At 51.0% G+C, this 22,481-nt stretch overlaps 1 protein-coding gene across 1 annotated transcript; it reads right to left on the bottom strand.

The window, feature by feature from the left end:
- Positions 1 to 208: 208 nt before the first annotated feature.
- MOGAT2 (monoacylglycerol O-acyltransferase 2) lies at positions 209 to 22,102 on the bottom strand. The gene is made up of 6 exons (XM_057417402.1): positions 21,965 to 22,102; positions 13,434 to 13,612; positions 5,283 to 5,487; positions 2,541 to 2,715; positions 2,112 to 2,311; positions 209 to 625 (listed from the first exon to the last, which is right to left on the bottom strand). The coding sequence occupies exons 1-6, from the start codon at positions 22,056 to 22,058 to the stop codon at positions 471 to 473; spliced, it is 1,008 nt and encodes a 335-aa protein (XP_057273385.1). The 5' UTR covers positions 22,059 to 22,102; the 3' UTR covers positions 209 to 470.
- Positions 22,103 to 22,481: the final 379 nt, after the last annotated feature.

Raw genomic sequence — 22,481 nt, 5'->3', positions numbered from 1 at the left:
ATAACTGTGGTTTAGGTGATGGGAAAAGAGCCCAGAGCAACTAAAGACGTGAAGAGCACAAGCAAGCAATGAGTATTTGTTGATGTAGACAAACTGTATTTAAAAAGACAGATGTACTCAGCAGAAATTATGGCTCATCATTCCATTTCCAACTGAATATAATGCGAAGGAAACCTTCAGGCATTCCTATTTCCCTGGAGGGAAGCCATACTGGAAGTGGGAGTTTTCTGCTGGAGTGTTTGAGTAGTGCTGGCCACAGATAGGATCCTTTCTTCTTTATATCTTTCATGTGTCCTATAGGGAGAAAAGATGGAAACTCTTTCCCTACACCCATGCAAGTGATGGGAAAATCAAGTCTTTCTCCCTGCACTGTACAGACCATATGTTAACAGTGACTAAGTTGAGGTTGTTCTGGAGGTAAGGGAAAACTTGGAGCTTGATCTCCATGGTTTCATCTTGCTTGAGGAGCTCTATATGAATTCCAGGTGTCTGTCTTCTGGGATGTTATATTTAGCTTTGTGCTCCTCAAAGAGCTTGCTCAATTCGTTTAGGTATTTCTCATGGACTCGATCCACCTCTTCCTCAGAGGGTTTGCGGTTCCTCTGCACCGGAATTGGTTTCCCAACTGGAAAACAAACACAGGCATTAGGAACAGACAGTGTCAGGTCCCTCTGAAGGGATTGCACATCTTGGCACAGAGCTGGGGTCTCCAAGGATGCACTGGATGGATTGATAGGACCAGTCATATCCTGGAGTTTGGGGGGTAGCACAGCCAAGGAGGTAAGGAGATGGAGGTTCAGATACTGGCTCTGATGTTGGTCTCAAAGGTCTCATCTATCTTTGCCTCAGTTTCCCCATCTGTAAAGCTGCTTAATGCCAAAGACCCTCTGTGTAGCATTATGAAGTAGAAAGTGCTGCATCCCAATGCGGTCCCTCCAGCCTAACATCTCAGATGTGCTGCACATAAAGACAACATCATCCTAATGATGTTTCCATGTGGCCTTGGGAATCTGCATGGCAAATGGGGACACTGAGGCACTGGGGAGCCCCAGACCACTTAAATACACTAGTGATTGGGATGCTTCCACTTTACTCAGATTAAAGATTCTGTGAAACATCTGGTTTTTATTAGTGCCCATATATCTCTATGAAATCGTGCTTTTTTTCAAGGGTAAATCTAATTAATTGGATTCCTATCAATAGAAGAAGCTCCTTCCCACCTCCCAGAGCCACCAGCAGCAGGACCAGGCACCTGCAAGGGACATGAGGTCCAGGTGATGCCTCTCTTGCTCTGGTCTCTTACTCAAACTGTGTTTGTCAAGCACGGGAGGGTTTCATCATTGAGTAAGGCTGCTCCTCCTCAGGTTAATGAAGAGCCCTTGTGATACTGCACAGCTCATAAACCCCTTGAGACAATCCAAACAGGTTGTAAAGCAATTAGAAGTAATTGCTGGCTGTCAAACCTCATCAGTGGGGCGAGATCTGACCTTTCCAAACCACCTCTTTCATTAGGCTACTTCACACAGCATCAACCGCGCTGATGGGATCCAACAGCTCCGTGGGGCAAGGATGGAGTTGATGAAACCAGGCAGAAGTGCTTCAAAACCAAAGGCTTGCTTTGAATTTGATCTCCTATGAGCATGATCTCTGCTGGAAACATCTTGCCATGCAAATAGGTTGAGGGTTGCAGCTGTGTCTGCATGGGACACTGAGCAAACCTGCAAACTGCTTAGGTGTTGCCCTATTTGTGCTTGTAAAATTGGCTTGGAAGAAGTATAACCCACTGTTATTGCAGTGGTTTTTATTACTGGGTTGTGCTGGGTTTGGCTGCATCCCACACAGATAATGAAATGGATGTGTGTGCTCTGGAGCTTTGCTTTGATGCATAGATGGCCTGGGCTTTGTCTTAAGGCCAAGACAGAGATCCAAATCAGCGTGACACATGAGCAGTTGAGGATGCTTCGTTGCCAGCATGTTTCTAGCCCACCACAGCATGATGCTCCAGCTTGGCATCTCCATCCAGGACGATAACACAACCCAGGGGATGTCCCTCGTCCCCCCACTGGCCAGGCTGAGTGTAGCTGTATTGTGTTGGCCAAGGAAGGACTTACCCACAGTGTAGATAGGCCGACGGTAGGGTACCAACCCGAAGCTGTACTGGAAGATGCCCCTTGCGTGGAAGAGGGGAAGGGAGATGCCCATGAACTTCTGGAGCTGGTGCTGGATCCTCCGCAGCCAGGAGCCCTGGGGGTTTCTTACTTGCTCAAAGAGGTCATTCTCCCCAAAGGAAAAGACAGGGACCAGTGGCGTGCTGTGAGGAGTTGAACCCAATATGAGGGCATGAAGATCAGCAAAGCCCACCCCAAAACACCTTCCCCCCTCTCAAATAGTTGTTCTGCAGGGGGTTGGTACTAAATGATCACAAGGTCCTTTCCAACCCAAACCATTCCATGATTCTATGATTCTCAAACCAGCAGGAACACCCCATGAAGCAGCCACATCCCTCCCCAAGGGCCCCTTGAGCCCATCCCCTGCATCACCCATGCTCGATGGCCAGGCGAACAAATCCCTTCCTCTTCTTCAGCAGCAAGGTGCAGGATCCCGGCCGAGCATCCAGCGCCTCCTGTGCCCCACCGATGACGATGGCCAGCACATTCCCACCCTTTGGGTTCTTCAGCACATAGGATGCGCTCTCCTTGTCAGAGGAGACAAGGCCTGTGGGGCAGAGAGGAAGAAAGCATCTATATCTGTAAAACCCACATGACTGTGGTTTGCTCTGTACCTTTTGCCCCCCATTATCCAGCTCCAAAGGGATGCTAGACACCTTATTGTCAGAGTTTTCCTACACTTTGGCAATCTCAGCCCATCTGCCCTCAAAGATGCTGGATTCATGGAATGATAGAATGGTTTGGGTCGGAAAGGACCTTAAGATCATCCAGTTCCAACCCCCTGCCATGTCACCCAAGACTTGCATGAACATGCAGTTCTCCCTTTGCTGTCTGGCCTAAGAGTGAGAAACAGGGAAAAATCAGGGAAAAAAGTAAACTGAGGACTAAGTGCTCACAATCCCCAGGGAAAATCTGTTTCGGTTTGTTGTCAAATGAAACCCAGTTCAATCCTGACCAGCTCTAAAGTCAGGGAAGCATTTGCTTTAGGTTAAAAGAAGCACAGATTTCAGTGCATGCTGCTGGAGGGGGCTTGGAGCAATCTGCTCTAGTGGAAGGTGTCCCTGCCCGTGGTGAGGGGTTGGAACTGGATGAGCTTTAATGTCCTTTCCAACCCAAATCATTCTATGACTATGGATTTAAAGTGGAATTTTACGCAGAATTTGGTCCCTGGATGTTATTTCCTTGCAAAATCTCAAATCTTTCATTCGGGAAATGACAGAGCAACATGGGTTTGATTCTTTAAAGAAACCCTTGTTTCAGGAGCAATTTAAAACCTCTTTGTCCAAAGGATGCAATGGACCTGAAAAGGAGCTCTGCACCCAGCTCCCACATTGCAGTGATTAAACCATCCCTCGCCTGGGCCAGATCTCTCCCATATCTCACTGTTATGATTCCTTGCTCTCCATGTAAATATTTTTCCAGCAGCAGGAGCCAGAGTTTATGTGGAAAACAGGGTGATGACAGCCCCGGGGTATCTCAGGAGGACCTGGATGCCTGTGTTTTGTCTATTGAATCCCACATACAGGATGGGCCCATTGAGCTGCAGAAGGGACTGTTTCCCAAGCTCACCAGTGAGAGGAGGAGGTCATCTCTTCCTGGTGTCCATAACTCTCTCCACATTCCTTTCCCCTTCTCTCCATCTATTTTTTACCTATTCCTTTTCATTTCTGCTTCCCCTCCTGCCATGTGGTTTTGCAACAGTGGGAGCTGCTGTTTGCATCCTCTCTTATACGCTTTACAGAATGGGCTGAGATTGGAGGGGACCACTGACTTTTAGTTAGTCTAACCTCAATCAGGGTCACCCACAGCACGTTGCTCAGGATTGTGTCCATAGAGCTCCTAAATATCTCCAGGGAAAGAGACTCCATAACCTTTCTGAGCAACCTATGTGAGCTGCTGGAGTAGGTTCAAAGAAGGGCAGCAGAGCTGGTGCAGGGCCTGGAGCCCAAGTGTGATGGGGAAGGGCTGATGGACCTGGGGGGGTTCAGTGTGGAGAAGAGAAGGCTCAGGGGGACCTGATGGCTGCCTACAAGTGCCTGAGAGGAGGATGGAGCCAGGAGGGGCTGGGCTCTGCTCCCAAGGAACAAGGGATGGGACAAGAGGAACCGGCCTCACGCTGCACCAGGGCAGGTTTAGATGGAGCTGAGGAACAATTCCTGCCCCAGAGGGTGCTCAGGCATTGGAACAGGCTGCCCAGGGCAGGGCTGCAGTCACCGGCCCTGCAAGGGTTCACACCCCATGGAGACGAGGCCTCAGTGCCATGGGGCAGTGGTGGCCTTGGCAGTGCTGGGAATGGTTGGACTGGATGAGCTTAAAGGGCTTTCCTGACCTCATTGATTCTATGATTCTGTGATTCTATTCTGATGCTCAGAAGTTCTTCCTCATGTTCCTGTGGACCTTTCTATGGTTTATGCTTGCTGCCTCTTGTTCAGAGCAAAAATTAAAAGGTATGGCAGCAATTTTCAGTGCTGAATGAAATCTAACCCCATATGAAATGAAATACAGCAATACAGTCTGAGAATTCTCCTCCCCATAACATGTTTTGCAAATCACAGACCACCAGCAGAGAATCAGTGTTTTTCACTCCCCACAGTTCAGGCACTCACTTTGCACATCACATATTAAGTAGATCAGGCAAATCTAACTACAGGAGAGAGAAGCTCCAAGAAATCCACAGGAAACCCATTCTCAGCCTATTTGTGGCACAAAGACTATTGAGTATCTTAAAAATAAGCCAACAGTTTGTATTTGTTGAAGGTTGGACTGGGCTTGGAGCAAGCTGCTCTAGTGGAAGGTGTCCCTGCCCATGGCAGGGAGTTGGAACTAGATGAGCTTTAAGGTCCCTTCCAACCCAAACCAGTCTGGGATTCTGTGATTTTACCATGAACAAGTGTTGCTTAGAATACAGGACATTTCTGACAGTGTATTTACCTTTCCAAGTGCATCAATAAATGATGCAGTAGTTTCTTAGCAAACACAGTAAGTTAATGTCTTCCCACATTCTTCGCAATGGAATCCATAAGGTGCATGGGATCCATCAGCATAGATAAGGACAAACAGACTCCTCTTCCCCTTGTGGCTTCATCCCCTGTTCCCCCACTCATCCCTGCTTACCTCCACTCATCAGGTAGTCCCTGAAGAAGGGGATGCGAAACCACAGGGAGAGGATCATCAGGTGTGGGGTGATGCCCGGGAAGAGCGTGGAAAAGCCCGATGCCTCCGTGCAGAAATTGATAAAGGCTCCTGCTGCCAGGACCCCATGGGGATGAAATCCCATCAGGTAGTTCTGCCTAGGGTCCAGCTCCACCGTCTTCACCAGCTGCACGCCAGATGGGAGCAAAAAGGGGCCATGAGTTAGTGCTGCTGCCTTACGGGGCTGGAGCATTGGCTATGGGGAGCAGATGGGGGAACCTTGGAAGGGGGTCCATGGCATAGTTTTGTTCCTGCTGTACAAGAAGGATGTGGCTGGGCTGGAGGGGGGCCAGAGAAGGACCACAGAGATGGTCCAAGGGCTGGGCAGCAGTGAGGAAAGGCTGAGAGAGCTGGGACTGCTCAGCTGGAGAAGAGAAAACGCAGGGAGACCTGATCCATGTGCCAGGAGGTAAAGGGGGGCTGCAGGGAAGATGGAGGCTCCGTTTGGACAAGGAGTCCCATGGGAGAGCTGAGGGGTGATGGGCACAAGTTACTGCTGGGGAGATTCCCAAGAGGGAAACTTTTCCAGTGATAATGACCACCACTGGAATAATGCCCCCAGGGAAGCAGTGACCCCCCCCCAGCGTTGGACACTGTTAAGATGGGGCTGCACAGGGTGCTGGGCATCCAGTCTGGGTCATTCTTTGCCTGGAAAGGTTGGAGCAGATGATCCTTGAGGTCCCTTCAACCTGGGATTCTTCACTTCTATGACTGGATGTCTGCCCAAGTTTTACCAGGAAGAGGGAATGTGGAATGCCTGTGTCCAGTGTATAGGGATGGACAGCACGGATTGCAGGCACAGCCCTTGGAGGCTGCCTAAGCAGCTGCATGAAACACTCGGCCAGTCTGCTGCTGGGTTTGAAGCCTGGGAGATCCTACATGGGACAGCAGAGGAGGGGAGGATTAAAGGGAGATAAGGCACAACCAGGATGTGGACCCTGTGGGTTACACTCGCTATGGACTCCCCAGAGGAGAGGGGCTGCTGTTGCAAACCCACCCTCCAGCTATGCCGCTGAGAAGACCCTGCCCTGCCAACACCAGCCAACAGGAGCGGTCCAAACTGAGTGATTCCTGTGGATGCCGAGGATGCTCACAGCACCAGGGAAGGATGAACCCTCTCAAGGTTAACCCTAACAGAGCCACCATGAATCTCCATTCAACTCAACAGCCCCAGTGCTCAAGAAGAACCAAAGCCCAGCGCCTTTTACCACGTCACCCCTCCAGCAGCCTGGTCCCATCCTCCCTCGGGAGCAGCTCCTGGTGCCTGTGTTTTCCTAGAAGCAGCCAGAACCACAGGTTAATCACGAGGGTGCATTTTACTTTCTTACATCATGGCTAATTTCCCCTCTGCCCTAAGGCTCTGTTGACTGTACACATGTGCCCATTCAAGCGCCTGCTCCTAATGAGAGGAATGGACAAACAAGGGTTCCGCTGCTGCCCGGTGTAGAGGTACCTAAGCAGGAAGAGGGGCAGATGGCTGAGTTACTGAGTGCCTGGGGCCCCTGCCTCCTTTTTGAGTCATTTCAGCTTACATCAATGTTTCCTGCATCCATCTTCTGCTTCCAAACAGCCTTTCATCCCTGGGTGATTTATAGGAGGGAGGTGAGATGCTCGGGTGTGTTGGAAACATGCTGTATGTGTGCAGCATAGAAGAGGGGATGACAGCAGGCTCAGTGCCCGGTTGTAACCCAAGGTCGCTGCATCCTCCTTGATAATGAAGAGTTGAACTCAGGGTACCCACTGAGCTGTGCAGACTGCTTCAATGGGAGTTCACCTGCGATAAGGCACCTTATAAGACATCCCAATGTGCTGGTGCTCTGGTTAATGTTTCCTGCATTATAACACAAGAGTTGTCCCTGCAATAGCTCTGACCACATCTTAGTGACCAAGTTGAATTCTGTGCCTCTATTAGGTTTGTAAACTGGGCATTTTTCAGGCATAAGGAAAGGATGGGAGAGAAGGTCCTCCTTTTGTCATAGTGTCTGCTCCCATTTGGATGACATGGGCAGGACTTGAAGCCAAAGAGCTTGTACAAGGCAATCTGACCTATTTGAAGCTGTCCCTGCTCATTGCAGGGGCATTGGACATGATGAGCTTTAAAGGTCCCTTTGACCCAAACCATTCTATAATTCTATGATCTGTAGCAGAGGAGAGACTTTGGTCTTGACTTTGGTCAAGCCCTCTGGACTCTAAGCCTGGAAAATCACAGAAGCTCCATCCTCCCACTTATTGTTCCCAGTGTTGGTTCACTTCTTCCCTGTCTCCATGCCAGAGGTCAACCTCTGTTCCCAGACTGCCAGGGAAGTTAATGCTTGACACCAGACAACCCAACTCTCCTGCACTGAAGAGCTCAATGGGGCTGGGGTTGAGGTGCAGAGGGCTGTGAATCCCCTCCCTCCTGCCGTGGGTGCGTTGGCATCTCCTCACCCACCGGATGGCATTTGCTGCTTTAGGTTTTCTGGGTGAGTTGAAGCTTTAATCATTGCCAAAGGACTCAAGGGTCCAGCCAGGCTGGTCCGTGAGTAAACAAGGGGTTGAACCAAAGTTTCCTTGGTGAGACAAGGCCAGTTTCTCATCTCAGCATGTCACATTCATGTGTGCCTCTGCTCTGGAGCCAGGCTGAGAGAGCTGGGCTGGGGCAGCCTGGAGAAGAGAAGGCTCCTGAAGGGGAGACCTGAGAGCAGCTCCAGTGCCTGAAGGGGCTGCAGGAAAGCTGGAGAGGGGCTTGGGACAAGGGCCTGTAGGGCCAGGCCAAGGGGAATGGCTTTAACCTGCCCGAGGGGAGACTAAGCTGAGCTCTTAGGCAGAAGCTCTTCCCTGTGAGGGTGCTGAGGCGCTGGCACAGGGTGCCCAGAGAAGCTGTGGCTGCCCCATCCCTGGCAGTGTTCAAGGCCAGGTTGGACACGGGCTTGGAGCAAGCTGCTCCAGTGGAAGGGGTCCAGTTTGGATAGGACTTCACCACCCTCATTCGCAGTTCTGGGTAAGGATGGCAGCTCCAAAAAGCCCAAGTGTTCTCTTGCTCTTGTGCGATGCTGCTTTTGGCGGTCTTTAGGACCTCCTGTATCCTTATCCTTACGGTGGGACACAGTCCTGTGGTGGACCTGACCCCAGCCATGGCCTCTTTCTTACTTAAGGTCAAAGAAGAGAGGGTCAAGAGCAGGACAGAGGAGTTCCTCAGGAAGGGCACAGTTGTGGCTCTGGGCCATTTGGCCATGGCTTGCTTTTGCCCTAAGGACCTCTCATCTATCCTTCAGCCAAGAGAAGGAAGCAAAGACCAGCAGTGCTATTTAACATTATGGGCCGTGACACAAAACCCCCAGTCACAAACAACATCATTCTTCTATGAAAAGAAGGAAAACATTCCTGGTCGGGCTGGGTTCACATGAAGTGGAGCTCTTCCCCCTCCGCAATGCCTTGTACCTCCCCAGAAGCACGATATACCCTCAAACAACCCCCGTCATGGTTCATGCAGTTATGAGAATGAATGAGTTATGGGATGGAGCCATCCCAGATCACAGCTCCTAGGGTTCAACAAGTTCTCTAATAGCTCATTTTAGTTATGCTAACAAAGAAGCCCAATGTAGCCTGTCCCCAGGCACAATGACACAGGTTGGGACTCTGCCAGTTGCTATAGATATTAAGGTCCAACTGACACTTAGATAACCCCAAGGCTGGTGAAATGTGTCCTGTGGCTCTTCAGAAGGGAAAATACAGCGCAGTGAAGGCCACAGGGACCTTGGCCACATAAAAGGCACTTTAGAGGCTGCACTGAATAAAGCTGCTAAGATGGTGCCTGCTGGGGTTGCTTTGAATCATGACAGCACCCAAAGAAAGAATTTGTCCCTCTAAGACCTTAATTTTAGCTTCCAGATGATAGATTTAACTCGTAATCCAGGTTGTGTGATAAAGGTGAAATGTCTTCTCTAAACCAAGCATCCAACCCTAATTTATAGCCAGCAAGAAGGATGGTGACTTCTGCTTGGGGACTACAGTAGAGATGGATCTCATCAAGCTTATGCTTTAGAATCACAGATTCATAGAATGGTTTGGGTTGGAAAGGACCTTAAGATCATCCAGTTCCAACCCCCTGCCATGGGCAGGGACACCTCACACTAAACCATGGCACCCAAGGCTCTGTCCAACCTGGCCTTGAACACTGCCAGGGATGGAGCATTCACAACCTCCCTGGGCAACCCATTCCAGTGCCTCAGCACCCTCACAGTAAAGAACTTCTTCCTTATATCTAATCTAAACTTCCCCTGTTTCAGTTTGAACCCATCACTCCTTGTCCTATCACTGCAGTCCCTGATGAAGAGTCCCTCCCCAGCATCCCTGTAGGCCCCCTTCACACACTGGAAGCTGCTCTGAGGTCTCCACACACCTTCTCTTCTCCAGGCTCAACAGCCCCAACTTTCTCAGCCTGCCTCCATACAGGAGCTGCTCCAGCCCCTGAGCGTCCTCGTGGCCTCCTCTGGACTTGTTCCAACAGCTCCATGTCCTTCTTATGTTGAGGACACCAGAACTGCACACAGTGCTCCAGGTGAGGTCTCACAAGAGCAGAGCAGAGGGGCAGTGTCATTCCCCATTTCACCCTCGTCTTCATCTTCTGCACATCAATGGCTCTCCTCAGCTGAGGGCACCAAAACACCCTGGCTGTGTGAGGGAGGTTGGTGACAGTGGGTTTACAGCATCAGAAGGTGATGAGGCTGGGAAGAAGCAGCAGTGAAGATGTGCATTCCCATGGCCACGAGATGGAGAAGTTTGGTTTGACTGTAATGCTGAGTGCATCCTTCCTAATAAAGATGTGCTGATAAATTATCATGAAAGAACCATGCAAGGAAACATAAGGGGGTTGACCTGGATGAGCTTTAAGGTCCCTTCAACCCAAGCCATTCCATGATTTTATTAAAAACACAGGGGGATGAAGCAAAGCTAACTTCCCTGTGCAATGCACCGGACTTCACCTGGAATTCTCACTGCTTTCTTGTCCTTTACCTTTCAAAACCACTCAAACTTACTCAGTTCCTGCCTGATCCTATAGCAAACCCCTAACTAAAAGCCGTCCATCTCCAAGGGGAATAACCCAAGCAGCAGCGGGACTTGTGCAAGGGTGGCATCAGCAGAGGGTGCTGCTTGCACACACTGAGCGCAGAGCCTGCTCAATCCCATGTGTCAGACACTGCAGCACAGTGCCAATCCGTGCTGCTCAGATCCCTAGGAAACAGATGCTCATCCCAACGTCTCTCCGCTTCCAGGACTGCAAACATGCGCAGGGATCCTTTACAGGCAGCATTTAAAGCCACTTCCTAAACTGAAATAGGCAGCTCCTCCTGTCTCCAATCACTGATGCTTGGCCAGGCTGAGCTCGCTGCTGGGACCCGGAGGACTAGGAGACAAGTTGAATCTTCCCTGGATGACTGATTCTCCAGGGCTGAACAGACTCAATCTGTGCACAAACACAGCCCAGGGAGGTGGGTGCCCATCTGGGTCCATGTCCCCAAATCCCACTCCCCTTTTGTCCCTGTGCTGGATGGGGATTTGGGAAGTGGGGTTGTTCGGTCTGGAGAAGAGAAGGCTCCTGAAGGGGAGACCTGAGAGCAGCTCCAGTGCCTGAAGGGGCTGCAGGAAAGCTGGAGAGGGGCTTGGGACAAGGGATGTAGGGACAGGCCAAGGGGAATGGCTTGAACCTGCCCGAGGGGAGACTGAGCTGAGCTCTTAGGCAGAAGCTCTTCCCTGGGAGGGTGCTGAGGCGCTGGCACAGGGTGCCCAGAGAAGCTGTGGCTGCCCCATCCCTGGCAGTGTTCAAGGCCAGGTTGGACACAGGGGCTTGGAGCAAGCTGCTCTATGGAAGGGGTCCCTGCCCATGGCAGGGGTTGGAGCTGGAGGAGCTTTAAGTTCCCTTCCAACCCAAACCATTCTAGGAGTCAGTGATTCTAAAGGCAAGGTCCAGCTGTGCACGTTCAGATCGAAAGCTCAGCTTAGTTCACTGTGACAGCAGTGTACAGGATGGTTAAAGCAATGTTTCAAATGCTTAACTTCCACCCCGCTAGGCACAAATCAGCTCATGCCCAGTGCTATGAAATGAAATCCTTCCCATGCAAGGAAGCAAACACATTTGGGGTTTTAACTGGGGAAAAAAGCTGGCACATGTGGGATGTAACAGGGTATAAAACCAGGAATGGCCTGGGTATGTGGGGCAGGGTTTGCATGGGCTAACCAGGGAGTTTCGAGTGAAACAAGTAGGGAGCAGGGAGGTGTTCACATTGTGTGGTTCACCCTTGCTGCAGGATGCTGGGGATGCCAAATGGTTTTCCATGATATAGCAGCAAATGCATTCAGAATGGGCTGCTAAATCTTATATTGTGGCTTAGAAAGTGCAGAAGACTGAGAAGCTGTCTTTGGGAAATAGCATGACGTGATTGCTTGGTTACAATACTCTGGTCATCATGGTTTGGTTTCTGATGTCCTTTTGTGCACCCTCCTCTGACTTCTCCCATCCCAGCCATAAGGAAGGCTCCAGGGAGCCTTCCTGGCCTTCAATCCCAGTAACCACACTCCCTCTATTGGTCTTTGATGGTAAAGGTCTTACTGGTCTTACGGGCCTGCGCCCAGGAAAGGAAGGGCAAACGCTGCCCCATGGGGTTCATAAGGGGTTCCATGTCCTTGCAGAGGGATGGGAGAAGAATTGTTGTTGCTCTGAGCAGGCAGCCAAGATTTAGCAGAGAGGCTGGTTGGACACTGCCCAAGCAGCAGCTTATGGCCAGGAATAATTTAAAGAGCCTATATTGCATATAATCATTACAGCCACATAAATAGCTCAAGGATTCTAGCATCTTCTAAGGCAAGCTTGAGAATAATTTATCAGGAGCCCATTCTGTGTTTCCTATTAAATGTCATAAAATATAACCTGTCCCTTATGACAAAGCTCCCCGCAAGCTTTCCTGGGATGTGTTCCCATTCCTCCCCATAAAGTCATGATAAACCTTTTGGGAACCTTGATTGAAGCTCATCCAGAAGCCCTTAAACCACAGAATCATGGAATCATCCAGGTTGGAAAAGCCCTTTAAGCTCACCCAGTCCAAGCGTTCCCAGCACTGCCAAGGCCACCACTGCCCCATGGCACTGAGGCCTCGTCTCCATGGGGTGTGAACACTTGCAGGGCCGGTGACTGCAGCCCTGCCCTGGGCAGCCTGTTCCAATGCCTGAGCACCCTTTGGGGCAGGAATTGTTCCTCAGCTCCATCTAAACCTGCCCTGGTGCAGCTTGAGGCCGGTTCCTCTTGTCCCATCCCTTGTTCCTTGGGAGCAGAGCCCAGCCCCTCCTGCCTCCATCCTCCTCTCAGGCACTTGTAGGCAGCCATCAGGTCCCCCCTGAGCCTTCTCCACACTGAACCCCCCAGGTCCTACTCAGCCATTCCTCAAATCATATTTAAACTCAGAGATTTGCCATATATGACCCACAGCAGGTCCTCAGCATCACTTTCTGCCTTGCAAAGAGCAAAGAAACCCAATGGCAGACAATCAAAGGATGTGATTGTGAAAATGGTGGTCTTCTTTTATACTGGGTCTTGCAGTAATCTGGGACCTGGGAAGATGATAGAATCATTGAATCATAGAACAGTTTGGGTTGGAAAGGACCTTAAGCTCATCCAGTTCCAACCCCCCTGCCATGGGCAGGGACACCTCACACTAAACCATGGCACCCAAGGCTCTGTCCAACCTGGCCTTGAACACTGCCAGGGATGGAGCATTCACAACCTCCCTGGGCAACCCATTCCAGTGCCTCAGCATCCTCACGGTAAAGAACTTCTGCTTTATATCCAATCTAAACTTCCCCTGTTTCAGTGTCAACTCACCACCCCTTGTCCTATTGCCTCAGTCCCTAATGAAGAGTCCCTCTCCAGCACCCTTCTAGCCCTCTTCAGATGCAGGTTAGAAAATGATGGATACATGATCCTTCAACACTGACCTCCCAGAGCCCCATGCCAGAAGTCCTTGCCCCAAACTGCCTCCAGACACCAAAGACAAAGGTGGTCCTTATGAAATCAGTGCTTATGGAATCGGCAGCACTTACCGTGATGGGGAAATAGTCCCTCATGTACCTCCACACAACGCTGTTCCGGATGGCATGGATCCGTCTCCCACCTTTGCAGGGCTTCTCCCTGTCTTTGAACCACCACACGGCATAGAGGACACAGAGCAGCCAAAAACGGGTGAAGAAGAGGGCGATGAAGGCAGCTGTGCAGCACTGTGCTGGGGGAAAAGCCAGTGGTGAGGTAGCAGTTGGCTTTGGGAAGGGAATGATCATAGGATCCCGGACTGGTTTGGGTTGGAAGGGACCTTAAAGCTCCTCCAGCTCCAACCCCTGCCACAGGCAGGGACCCCTTCCACTGGAGCAGCTTGCTCCAAGCCCCTGTGTCCAACCTGGCCTTGAACACTGCCAGGGATGGGGCAGCCACAGCTTCTCTGGGCACCCTGTGCCAGCGCCTCAGCACCCTCCCAGGGAAGAGCTTCTGCCTTATTTCCAACCTAAATCTCCCCTGTTTCAGTTTGGACCCATCACCCCTTGTCCTATCGCTACAGTCCCTGATGAAGAGTCCCTCTCAAATGATGCACTTGGAGGGACTCTGGTGCTGGGACAGAGCCCATCACTGGGCTTGCTGCTGGGTTACTTCATCACTGTGAAGGCATCTTGGATGCAGGGAAGGTTTCTTTCCTATCTATACCCTGGAGAGGAACCAAGCACCACCCTTGCAGCAACCACCTATTTCTCAAAGCCCACCATGTCTTCCTTTCCCCACAGTTTTCCTTGTGGATCAGAGCTCTGTCCCTTTGCTGTCTGGCCCTTCCCTGGAGTCAGACTGATCCCTGCAATGAAAATGTCCCTGTTTTACACCAAACCTCCTGTTAATACACTCTGATGACACCCGGCATCTTGCAGTGGCAGCAGAACAGGGCACTGTGCCCTCTCTGTACAGTCCCCAACAGCTTTGTCCTGAGCTAATGAGTCACCATTTTAATTGTCCTTGATTTTTAATGTCTTATCTGCCCATATGTAAGATTTTACTCTTTATTGAGTTATTTCTTATTGATTTTGGACCTTTTTCTCCACTCCTTGGATTCACTCTCAGCTCTAATCCTGGCCTCTAGAGGATTTTCAGCCTTTTCAGTTCTGTGTCATCACTGATTTTAGAAGAATGATTTATTTCATTCCTTAAGACATTAATGATTTGGGACCTTCCCAAGCCATTAAAGACTTTTCTGAGCTGCTTCCAGTCACTGCTCAGCTTTTTCCTCCACCTTCCATCTCCTTCATGCCCTGTTTTGGCATGGGAACAGGAGAAGAAAAGGGTGTGCAAAGAGGAATCACTTGTTGCATCAAATCCCACCAAAGTCTGCAGTGATGAGGAATTGCTGCTGGCCACCCAATGCCAACTTGGTAAAGCAGATGCCCTAAGAAGTGCCTGGGAAGAGCTGTGTCCTCTGGAAGACCTGGTGCTGTAGACTAAAATACCCCATTGATCAAAGCCCTTTGCTGTCCCCAGCTCATGGGTTACATCATGTGTGGTGGGTTCTATATAATGTTCTTCTCTGGATCTTCATCACAGATCCAGCACTCAGGGCTGAAGGATGTGAGGATGGAGATGCCCTGCTCAGCTTCCAGTTTAGGTAGATACACCCATTCCCTCATCCTCTGAGACCTGGATTGTCATCTTTGGGAGCCACCTGACTCCTGACCTCTCCAGCTCAGCTGAGCTCAGTCCTACAAGGGAAAAGGTACATGATGCTCTCATGTAAGACATCCTTGTACTTCCTGTTTACTTAGGATAAATTAGTAAGTATTTTTTTAGTCTTGGTTTTGGTGACAAGTCCCCCTTATCCCAGAGCTTTGCATGTAAAGATAAATCCCTGTGCCTAAAACCCTGGCATGATCATGGGGAACATAGAATCAGACTGGTTTTGAATGGAAAGGACCTTAAAGCTCATCCAGCTCCAACGCCTCCCACGGGCAGGGGCATCTTCCACTAGAGCAGCTTGCTCCAAGCCCCTGTGTCCAACCTCAGTCTGCCCTCGGGCAGGTTCAAGCCATTCCCCTTGGCCTGTCCCTACAGGCCCTTGTCCCAAGCCCCTCTCCAGGTTTCCTGCAGCCCCTTTAGGCACTGGAGCTGCTCTAAGGTCTCTTTGGAGCCTTAAACCTCCTTAAAGCTGAAATGGGACCTGATGTCCTCATGTAGGTAGAGACACTGTGCCTGGATCAGCACTAGCACAGAGCATGGGGAATCAGTGCAACAGAGCGACAGGTCCAACCCGCAATGCACCTTCCAGGCCAGCACAAATCACTGCTCATGCCTGGTGCCACTCCTTTCAAAGGCCACAGACACCATCTTTATAACCCTTGAGGAAAACAGCCCAGAGCATGAAGCCGAGCTCCAGGGTCCACATGAGACATGAACTCTGCTTGAGGAGCAATGCAGAGGTTGCACTTTTACTGCACATGGGAGCTGGGTCATCAGGTCTGCTGCAGAAGTGGCTAATAATCTATTCCCTCTTTATTGTAGCGTGCAAAGCTCAAAGAGCACTCTGCAGAATGAAGCACTTATCACCCAAGTGAGGCTTAATCTTGCAATGATAGAATTATCCATTTCTCCCCCTATTCATAGGCAACTCAACTTTTGTCTTATTTCAGGGCAGAATTTGTGCACAGAGACCTTCCCTTAATATTCAGGTTATTTTGCTTTCTATGCTTATAAAATACTACAAGGATGCTGGAGAGGGACTGCAGTGACAGGACAAGGGGCGATGGGTTCAGACTGAAACGGGCAGTTTAGATTGGATCTAAGGAAGAAGTTCTTTACTGTAAGGGTGCTGAGGCACTGGAATGGGTTGCCCAAGGAAGCTGTGAATGCTCCATCCCTGGCAGTGTTCAAGGCCAGGTTGGACAGAGCCTTGGGTGCCATGGTTTAGTGTGAGGTGTCCCTGCCCATGGCAGGGGGTTGGAACTGGATGATCTTAAGGTCCTTTCCATCTCAAACCATTCCATGATTCTACGTTCCCCGTGATCATTGCTTTCTTCCCTTTGAGTGTAACCCCAAGAGGCAAATGAGGAATAAGGAAGGTTTCTTGCCGGTCCCTCCCTGGCTGGGACCATTCAGAGCTGCCTGGATGGGAGCCACATTTCCTCAGCATCTGCTTTCCTGCACACCACTCATCATTTTGGGGGCTGGCCGCCAGCAAACACTTTAAGGGATATCTTGAGCGTGGCATTAGGCTCCTGGCCAGGGAACCTCAGCAGACATCTCCCCTCTGGGGGCAAAGCCCAGCCTGTGTGCCCGCAAAGGGCTGTTGGATCTCGGAAATGACATGGAAGGGATGGCAGCCTGTGTCAGGATGGGGATGGGGGCAGGCTGCAAGTCATGCATTAGAAGCCCATCCTTGAAGCCCGTCAGCTGCCAGGGCTCTGCACAGCCAGACAAACGCTCCAGCTTAGCATCATGGAATACTTTGGGTTGGAAGGGACTTTAAAGGTCATCCAGTTCCAGCCCCGGTTTGGTCACGGGAACAAGTTCTTTGGTGAGGATGGGAATATCAGGCACACAAATGGCAATGAGAGGTGGTTATGAGGTGGCTCTGCCTCGCTGGCTTTGCAGTATTCTTTAGGGGACAGGAGGGAGAATAACCTTTACAATTCAGCCATAGCATCACTATAATGTCTACCTTCCACTTTTCTGCCCCCATAATCATGGAATCATGGAATGGTTTGGGTTGGAAAGGACCTTAAGTTCCAGCCCTCTGCCATGGGAAGTGTTCAAGGCCAGGTTGGACACAGGGGCTTGGAGCAAGCTCCTCTAGTGGAAGGGGTCCCTGCCCATGGCAGGGGTTGGAACTGGATGGGCTTTAAGGTCCCTTCGTCCCAAACCAGTTTGGGATTCTGTGATTTTATGCATATGCCACGAGCTCCAAGTGAGCCACAGGCTACAAAGCATGTGGAAGACTTCCCCGGCCAAATCCAAACAGGATTCACATCCCATCCAAGTGCTGCTGGGCCCAGCATTGCTGCTAACCCAGCATTTGCTCATGCAGCCCAAAACAGGGGAAACAGCAGCCTGTGGAGAGAGCTTTTTTGGCCTCCCAGCAGCCCCGGTGTGAGTCAGGTCCTTATTGCACTTGTCAGAAGGGTTTCCAAGATGCACATTGCTGCGGTCCCCAGTGCCAGCTCTGGCAGTGACAGCGTGCACAGAGGCTGTCCCAGTCTATGGACTACACTCAGCCTTCAAGGAGCTTGACTCCCGCTGGCCCCATGTGCCCTTTGAGCCAACCCTGCTGATGGACAGGGTCCAAAGGCTGGGTGCTGTACACTGGGTCTGCAGAGGCGACATGCGCAGGTCTCCTGCCTCTGCGCTGGGTTTGTCTGCAGGGGTTCAGCCACACACTGATGCTTCTGCACGGTGTGTCTGGATGGATGCTCTTGCCCAAGTCCATGGAGACCAGGAATGAGAGAGGCCACAGGTTTGGGCATGACCTGCTGATTTTGGTGCCTTGTAGAGTCATAGAATCACCAAATCCCAGCCTGGTTTGGGCTGGAAGGGACCTTGAAGCTCCTCCAGCTCCAACCCCTGCCACGGGCAGGGACCCCTTCCACTAAAGCAGCTTGCTCCAAGCCCCTGTGTCCAACCTGGCCTTGAACACTGCCAGGGATGGGGCAGCCACAGCTTCTCTGGGCACCCTGTGCCAGAGCCTCAGCACCCTCACAGGGAAGAGCTTCTGCCTAAGAGCTCAGCTCAGTCTCCCCTCGGGCAGGTTCAAGCCATTCCCCTTTGCCTGCCCCTACAGGCCCTTGTCCCAAGCCCCTCTCCAGCTTTCCTGCAGCCCCTTTAGGCACTGGAATCCTTTAGGTGTTAGAAGCCTGGCTCCTCTGCATTAGGAGGGGGCTACTTGTCAGTACTAGGATCCTGCAGCGGGAAGGCAATGTGGTCCCCACTCCATGCCCTGCATCCCATCCTTTCACTGTGCACTCTCCTCCAATCAGCTGCCGGCAATCTCCTTTTGTCTCCGTGCCCTTTACTAGGAGCATCCTCGAGGAAACCAGCTGCAGGGACAATGCCTGTTGCCTGTTGTGAGCTGCTGCTCCCTGCCAGCACCGGGGTCAAGCTGCTCCAGTCATCCAGCACCCTGTGGAGAATGAATGAGCCCCTTACTCTGCTCTTGGCTTCTCAGGGGCTGCATTAGCACAGCCATAGCAACGGCAGCCTGCAAGCAGTGCTGCTGGATCCCCAGCCAAAGGGCTGTGCAAAGCTCTGCCTTCACTCTAATGTGTGCTTTCACGAGCCCTGTTCTAGCAGCAGATGCCACAAGTCTGTATGAGGATAAAGGAGAAGCCAGAGGCCAAATCCTGACCATGGAAGGTCTGATCTCTGTGCCTGAGGGTTATAACATAGCGTGTGGCATCTCATGGGATGACATTAAGGGTATCCCATAGGATCGAGCTTCTACTGTTACTGACCTGGGAGCTTTTGGATGAAAACCTCCAAGCTTAAAGAAACTTAATGAAATGGATCAAACCAGCTGGAATCGCTTGGTGGGGTTTGGTTATCACATCTCTACTGCCTTTCTTATGGCATTTCTTAACTGCTTTGGCTTCAATATCACAAAACCCACCCAAAATCAAAGTAAAACTGTTCCAGAGATGATAGTAATGTCTGGAAGTGCAGCCATGGAGGAGCTGTGGCTTTGGGTCACATCCCCATTCAGAGCAGGCTGCATTTCCCTGCAGGAGGCAGAGCCTGCGTTTCGAGCATCTCCGTGTTACCTTTTCATTCCTCCCTCCTGATCATTTCCTGCTTTTCTGCTGGCTCAGAAGTGATTGCTATCACTGAAAACTCAAGTGACAGCTTGTTCGCAGCACCAAGAAGGGAAAAACCTGAAGGACAAGTTGCTTTGCTGGAAAACACTGTAAAAGCTCTGTAAGGCCCAGTTGCATCTGAGCTGGGAGCGGGGATGTTTTGCTGCATCCCTTGTTAACACGGTGGCCGCATCTCTACTGCATCCCATCCCATCCAGGCACCATGGAAGGAGATCGGGGTGCAGGGGCAGAGGGAGCTCCAGAGCACCCCAGAATGTCCCACTATGGAGGGTTGGATCCAAGGCTGCATGGCTTTGGACAGATCTCATGTGCGCTGTTAACAACACCCATGTCTCCTCCTGCAAGGTGTTCTCCAGTGGGTTGAGCACATCTGGGATCAGTTCTGCACTGGAAGAGCCCCAGGGTCTACAATGCAAGTCCAGGATGACACCAACTGCCCTGCACTCTGCCATGCCAGAACTCCTTTGGGGCAGCTCAGCTGGCTGTGCCACTGCTGCAACAGTGGGGTTTCCTCTCCGTCTAGAGAGGGATGCTGTCAGCGCTATCCCAGAGCAGCCCAAGGGGACACACGCTGGTTACACCTCTCCAAAGCAACTCGGCAGAGCCATAGGAAGCTCTTCCCTGTGAGGGTGCTGAGGTGCTGGCACAGGGTGCCCAGAGAAGCTGTGGCTGCCCCATCCCTGGCAGTGTTCAAGGCCAGGTTGGACACAGGGGTTGGAGCAAGCTGCTCTAGTGGAAGGTGTCCCTGCCCGTGGCAGGGGTTGGAGCTGGAGGAGCTTTAAGGTCCCTTCCAACACAAACCACTCTGGGATTCCATGTCCTGCTGAGCCAGTGGGTGAACAGCACTGCCCAGTCGTGTCCATGTGGTACAGGGTTAACCAATGTACAGGGGGGTTGTACAAGGTGGCTAGAGGAATCTGCTCGCTTAAACAAAAGTATTGTCTGTACCTATCATGCCTACTAAGCAGAACAAAGGCATCAACCATTGATAAGGAAAAGCAGACACCTGGTTCTATCAAGGAAAAGCAGAGCCCTGATTCTACTGATAAGCAGCTATTGATAAGGAAAAGCAGACAGATGCCTGAAGGGGAAGATGCAGATGGTTTATGGCTGGGACCCCGACCAAACCCTAAGGCCATACGTAAAGACTAAAAGGTGAAAAGTGCAAGAAGAGGAAGCCTCATTTACTTCATCTTGAAGACCCCTACCCACAGGAGGAAGACTCAGTTACTTCATCTTGAGACCCCTGCCCATGACCAGAGGGGGCACTGCACAGGCGCAAAGGACCTTCTAACTCATTATAATACGAAGCGGGGATAGGACATGAATATGTATAGGCGTATTGTGCAACCTTATGAATATATATAACTTTAGAAAATAAATGTAGAGGGAAACAACACTGAGGCACGCATGACTTTGGGGAATTATCCCCGTGCGTCTCAGCGCTGAATAAAAAGCATACCTGCTTTACAACTTGAACGAGTCGTGGAGTCAATCCGCGCATCACATGTTGTTAATTCTCTTCCAAAAGAGGCAGCCTCATCCATCCCAGGTACCAGCAAAGGTCCCTGCCCTCTGCCATTGCCCAAAGTGTGCCAACATAGAATCGCATAGAGTTTGGAAAAGCATTACTTAGCATGGGCTGAACCTGTGCCATGAAGCATTCAAACACCTATGGCATCAGGACCAGTATGGCCCAGTGCTCCGGTGCATCAGATACTGGTGCAGAGCTGACCACTCAGCTGCATGTAGCAGACTTCGGATGGAGCCGTCTCAAAACCTTATCGAGGCTCTGAAGCAGAGCCTATGCCTCTTTGCAGGTATTGTTTTGGACCCATACAGAGACAAAGATCTGCTGCCTCTAAGTATTGGGGTATTCAAAACCTCTCCTGCCACAACAAACTAAAAACTTCACACATATCCCATCTGAGATTAAGGATTGACATGACAATGGGAAACTCCGGGATGTCACCTTCCAGCTGGGCTCCTGATGGGCTGTAAATGGCCTCAGACTGTTTGCACTCAGATAGCTCACCTCTGGGCCTCCCATCTCCTTATTTCCCAGTGCATCCTATCCCAAACCCCCTGTCTCTCCTTTCCATCAGCACCCGATGCCTTCCACACAGCAGTTTGTCTGGGTCCCAGTTTGCTAATGTGTCTGTTCCCAAGCCTGCTTGGGTTTCCTTGGAAGAATTCCCTTTTGGGGTGAGCAGGGACATGTGTATAAAGCAAAGTGCCTGTTCCCAGGGTTGCAAAGCAGAGTCCTCCATGCTCCTCCCAGTGTCCCACCCTCAAGCATGGGAATGCCATTCCTGAGGACAGATCCTGAGCAGGGCAGCACTTTAGACCAGGAAAACTGAACTTATGGAGCAAGAGAAGCTGGAATTCCGTGGGTGCAGGTGCTGTATGAGGCATGTTGGTGCTCCCATGCACTTCCCTAGTGCCCCCGTGCTCAGAAACAACAAAGCAACCCAGAAAAGGGGGCAAAAGTTAAGTAACTCAATGAGAACAAGCCTCCATCCTCCTCTTCATACAGTGAGACAAGCAGAGATGTGCAAGCGCAATGTCTCCTCGTAATCCCTTGTCCTAACATGGCCTGGGATTCCCTGCAGGCTCCCAGAAGACGCCTCTAATGCCACTTTCCTTCCATCCCAGACCTTTGTACCCATATGTACTTGGGGCTGGGGAGGGAAGGAGTTGGGGTAAAGCTATTGTGGCTCCTCAGAAGAGAAGATTTCTCTTACCTAAAGCTAGGAAGCTGAAGACCCAATGAACCACCGATGCCGTCTGAAGCCTCCTGTGCAGCGGCACGGAGAGGGGAGCGAACTCAATCTTCATCTTGGGCTCTGCACCCACGTCTCAGGAGGAGAAGGGAGCTCCACAATTGGTGAATGCAAAGTGCAAAGTCAATATTGACCCAGCCTTACAGGAGAGGGGATTGGGCAATGTACAGTGCTGGTGGTGGTGGTTGCCTGCAGCCACCCTCCCACATGGGGAGGAGAAGGAGGCTGCCGGGAGGTGTAACCCGCTTTGTGCCAATGTGACTCAGCATGTGGTTAGAGGGTGAGGAGTTCCTGCTTTACCACTCAAACCCGGGGAATAAACTCCTTTCTGGACCCAACTGTGTCTTCGAATGTCTGAATTCTGCAATATTTGGATGTTCATGGAGAGGATGAAGCATTTGGAGCAAGTCCAGAGGAGGCCACGAGGATGAGCAGGGGCTGGAGCAGCTCCTGTATGGAGCCAGGCTGAGAACATTGG

This window comes from Pezoporus wallicus, unplaced genomic scaffold (genome assembly GCF_028554395.1).
Source record: "Pezoporus wallicus isolate ANWC-B61680 ecotype Strahan unplaced genomic scaffold, APGP_CSIRO_Pwel_v1 contig_13838, whole genome shotgun sequence".
Classification (NCBI taxonomy): domain Eukaryota; kingdom Metazoa; phylum Chordata; class Aves; order Psittaciformes; family Psittacidae; genus Pezoporus; species Pezoporus wallicus.
The sequence above is the reverse complement of the archived record's forward strand: the minus strand, read 5'-3'. Positions and strand labels throughout refer to the sequence as shown.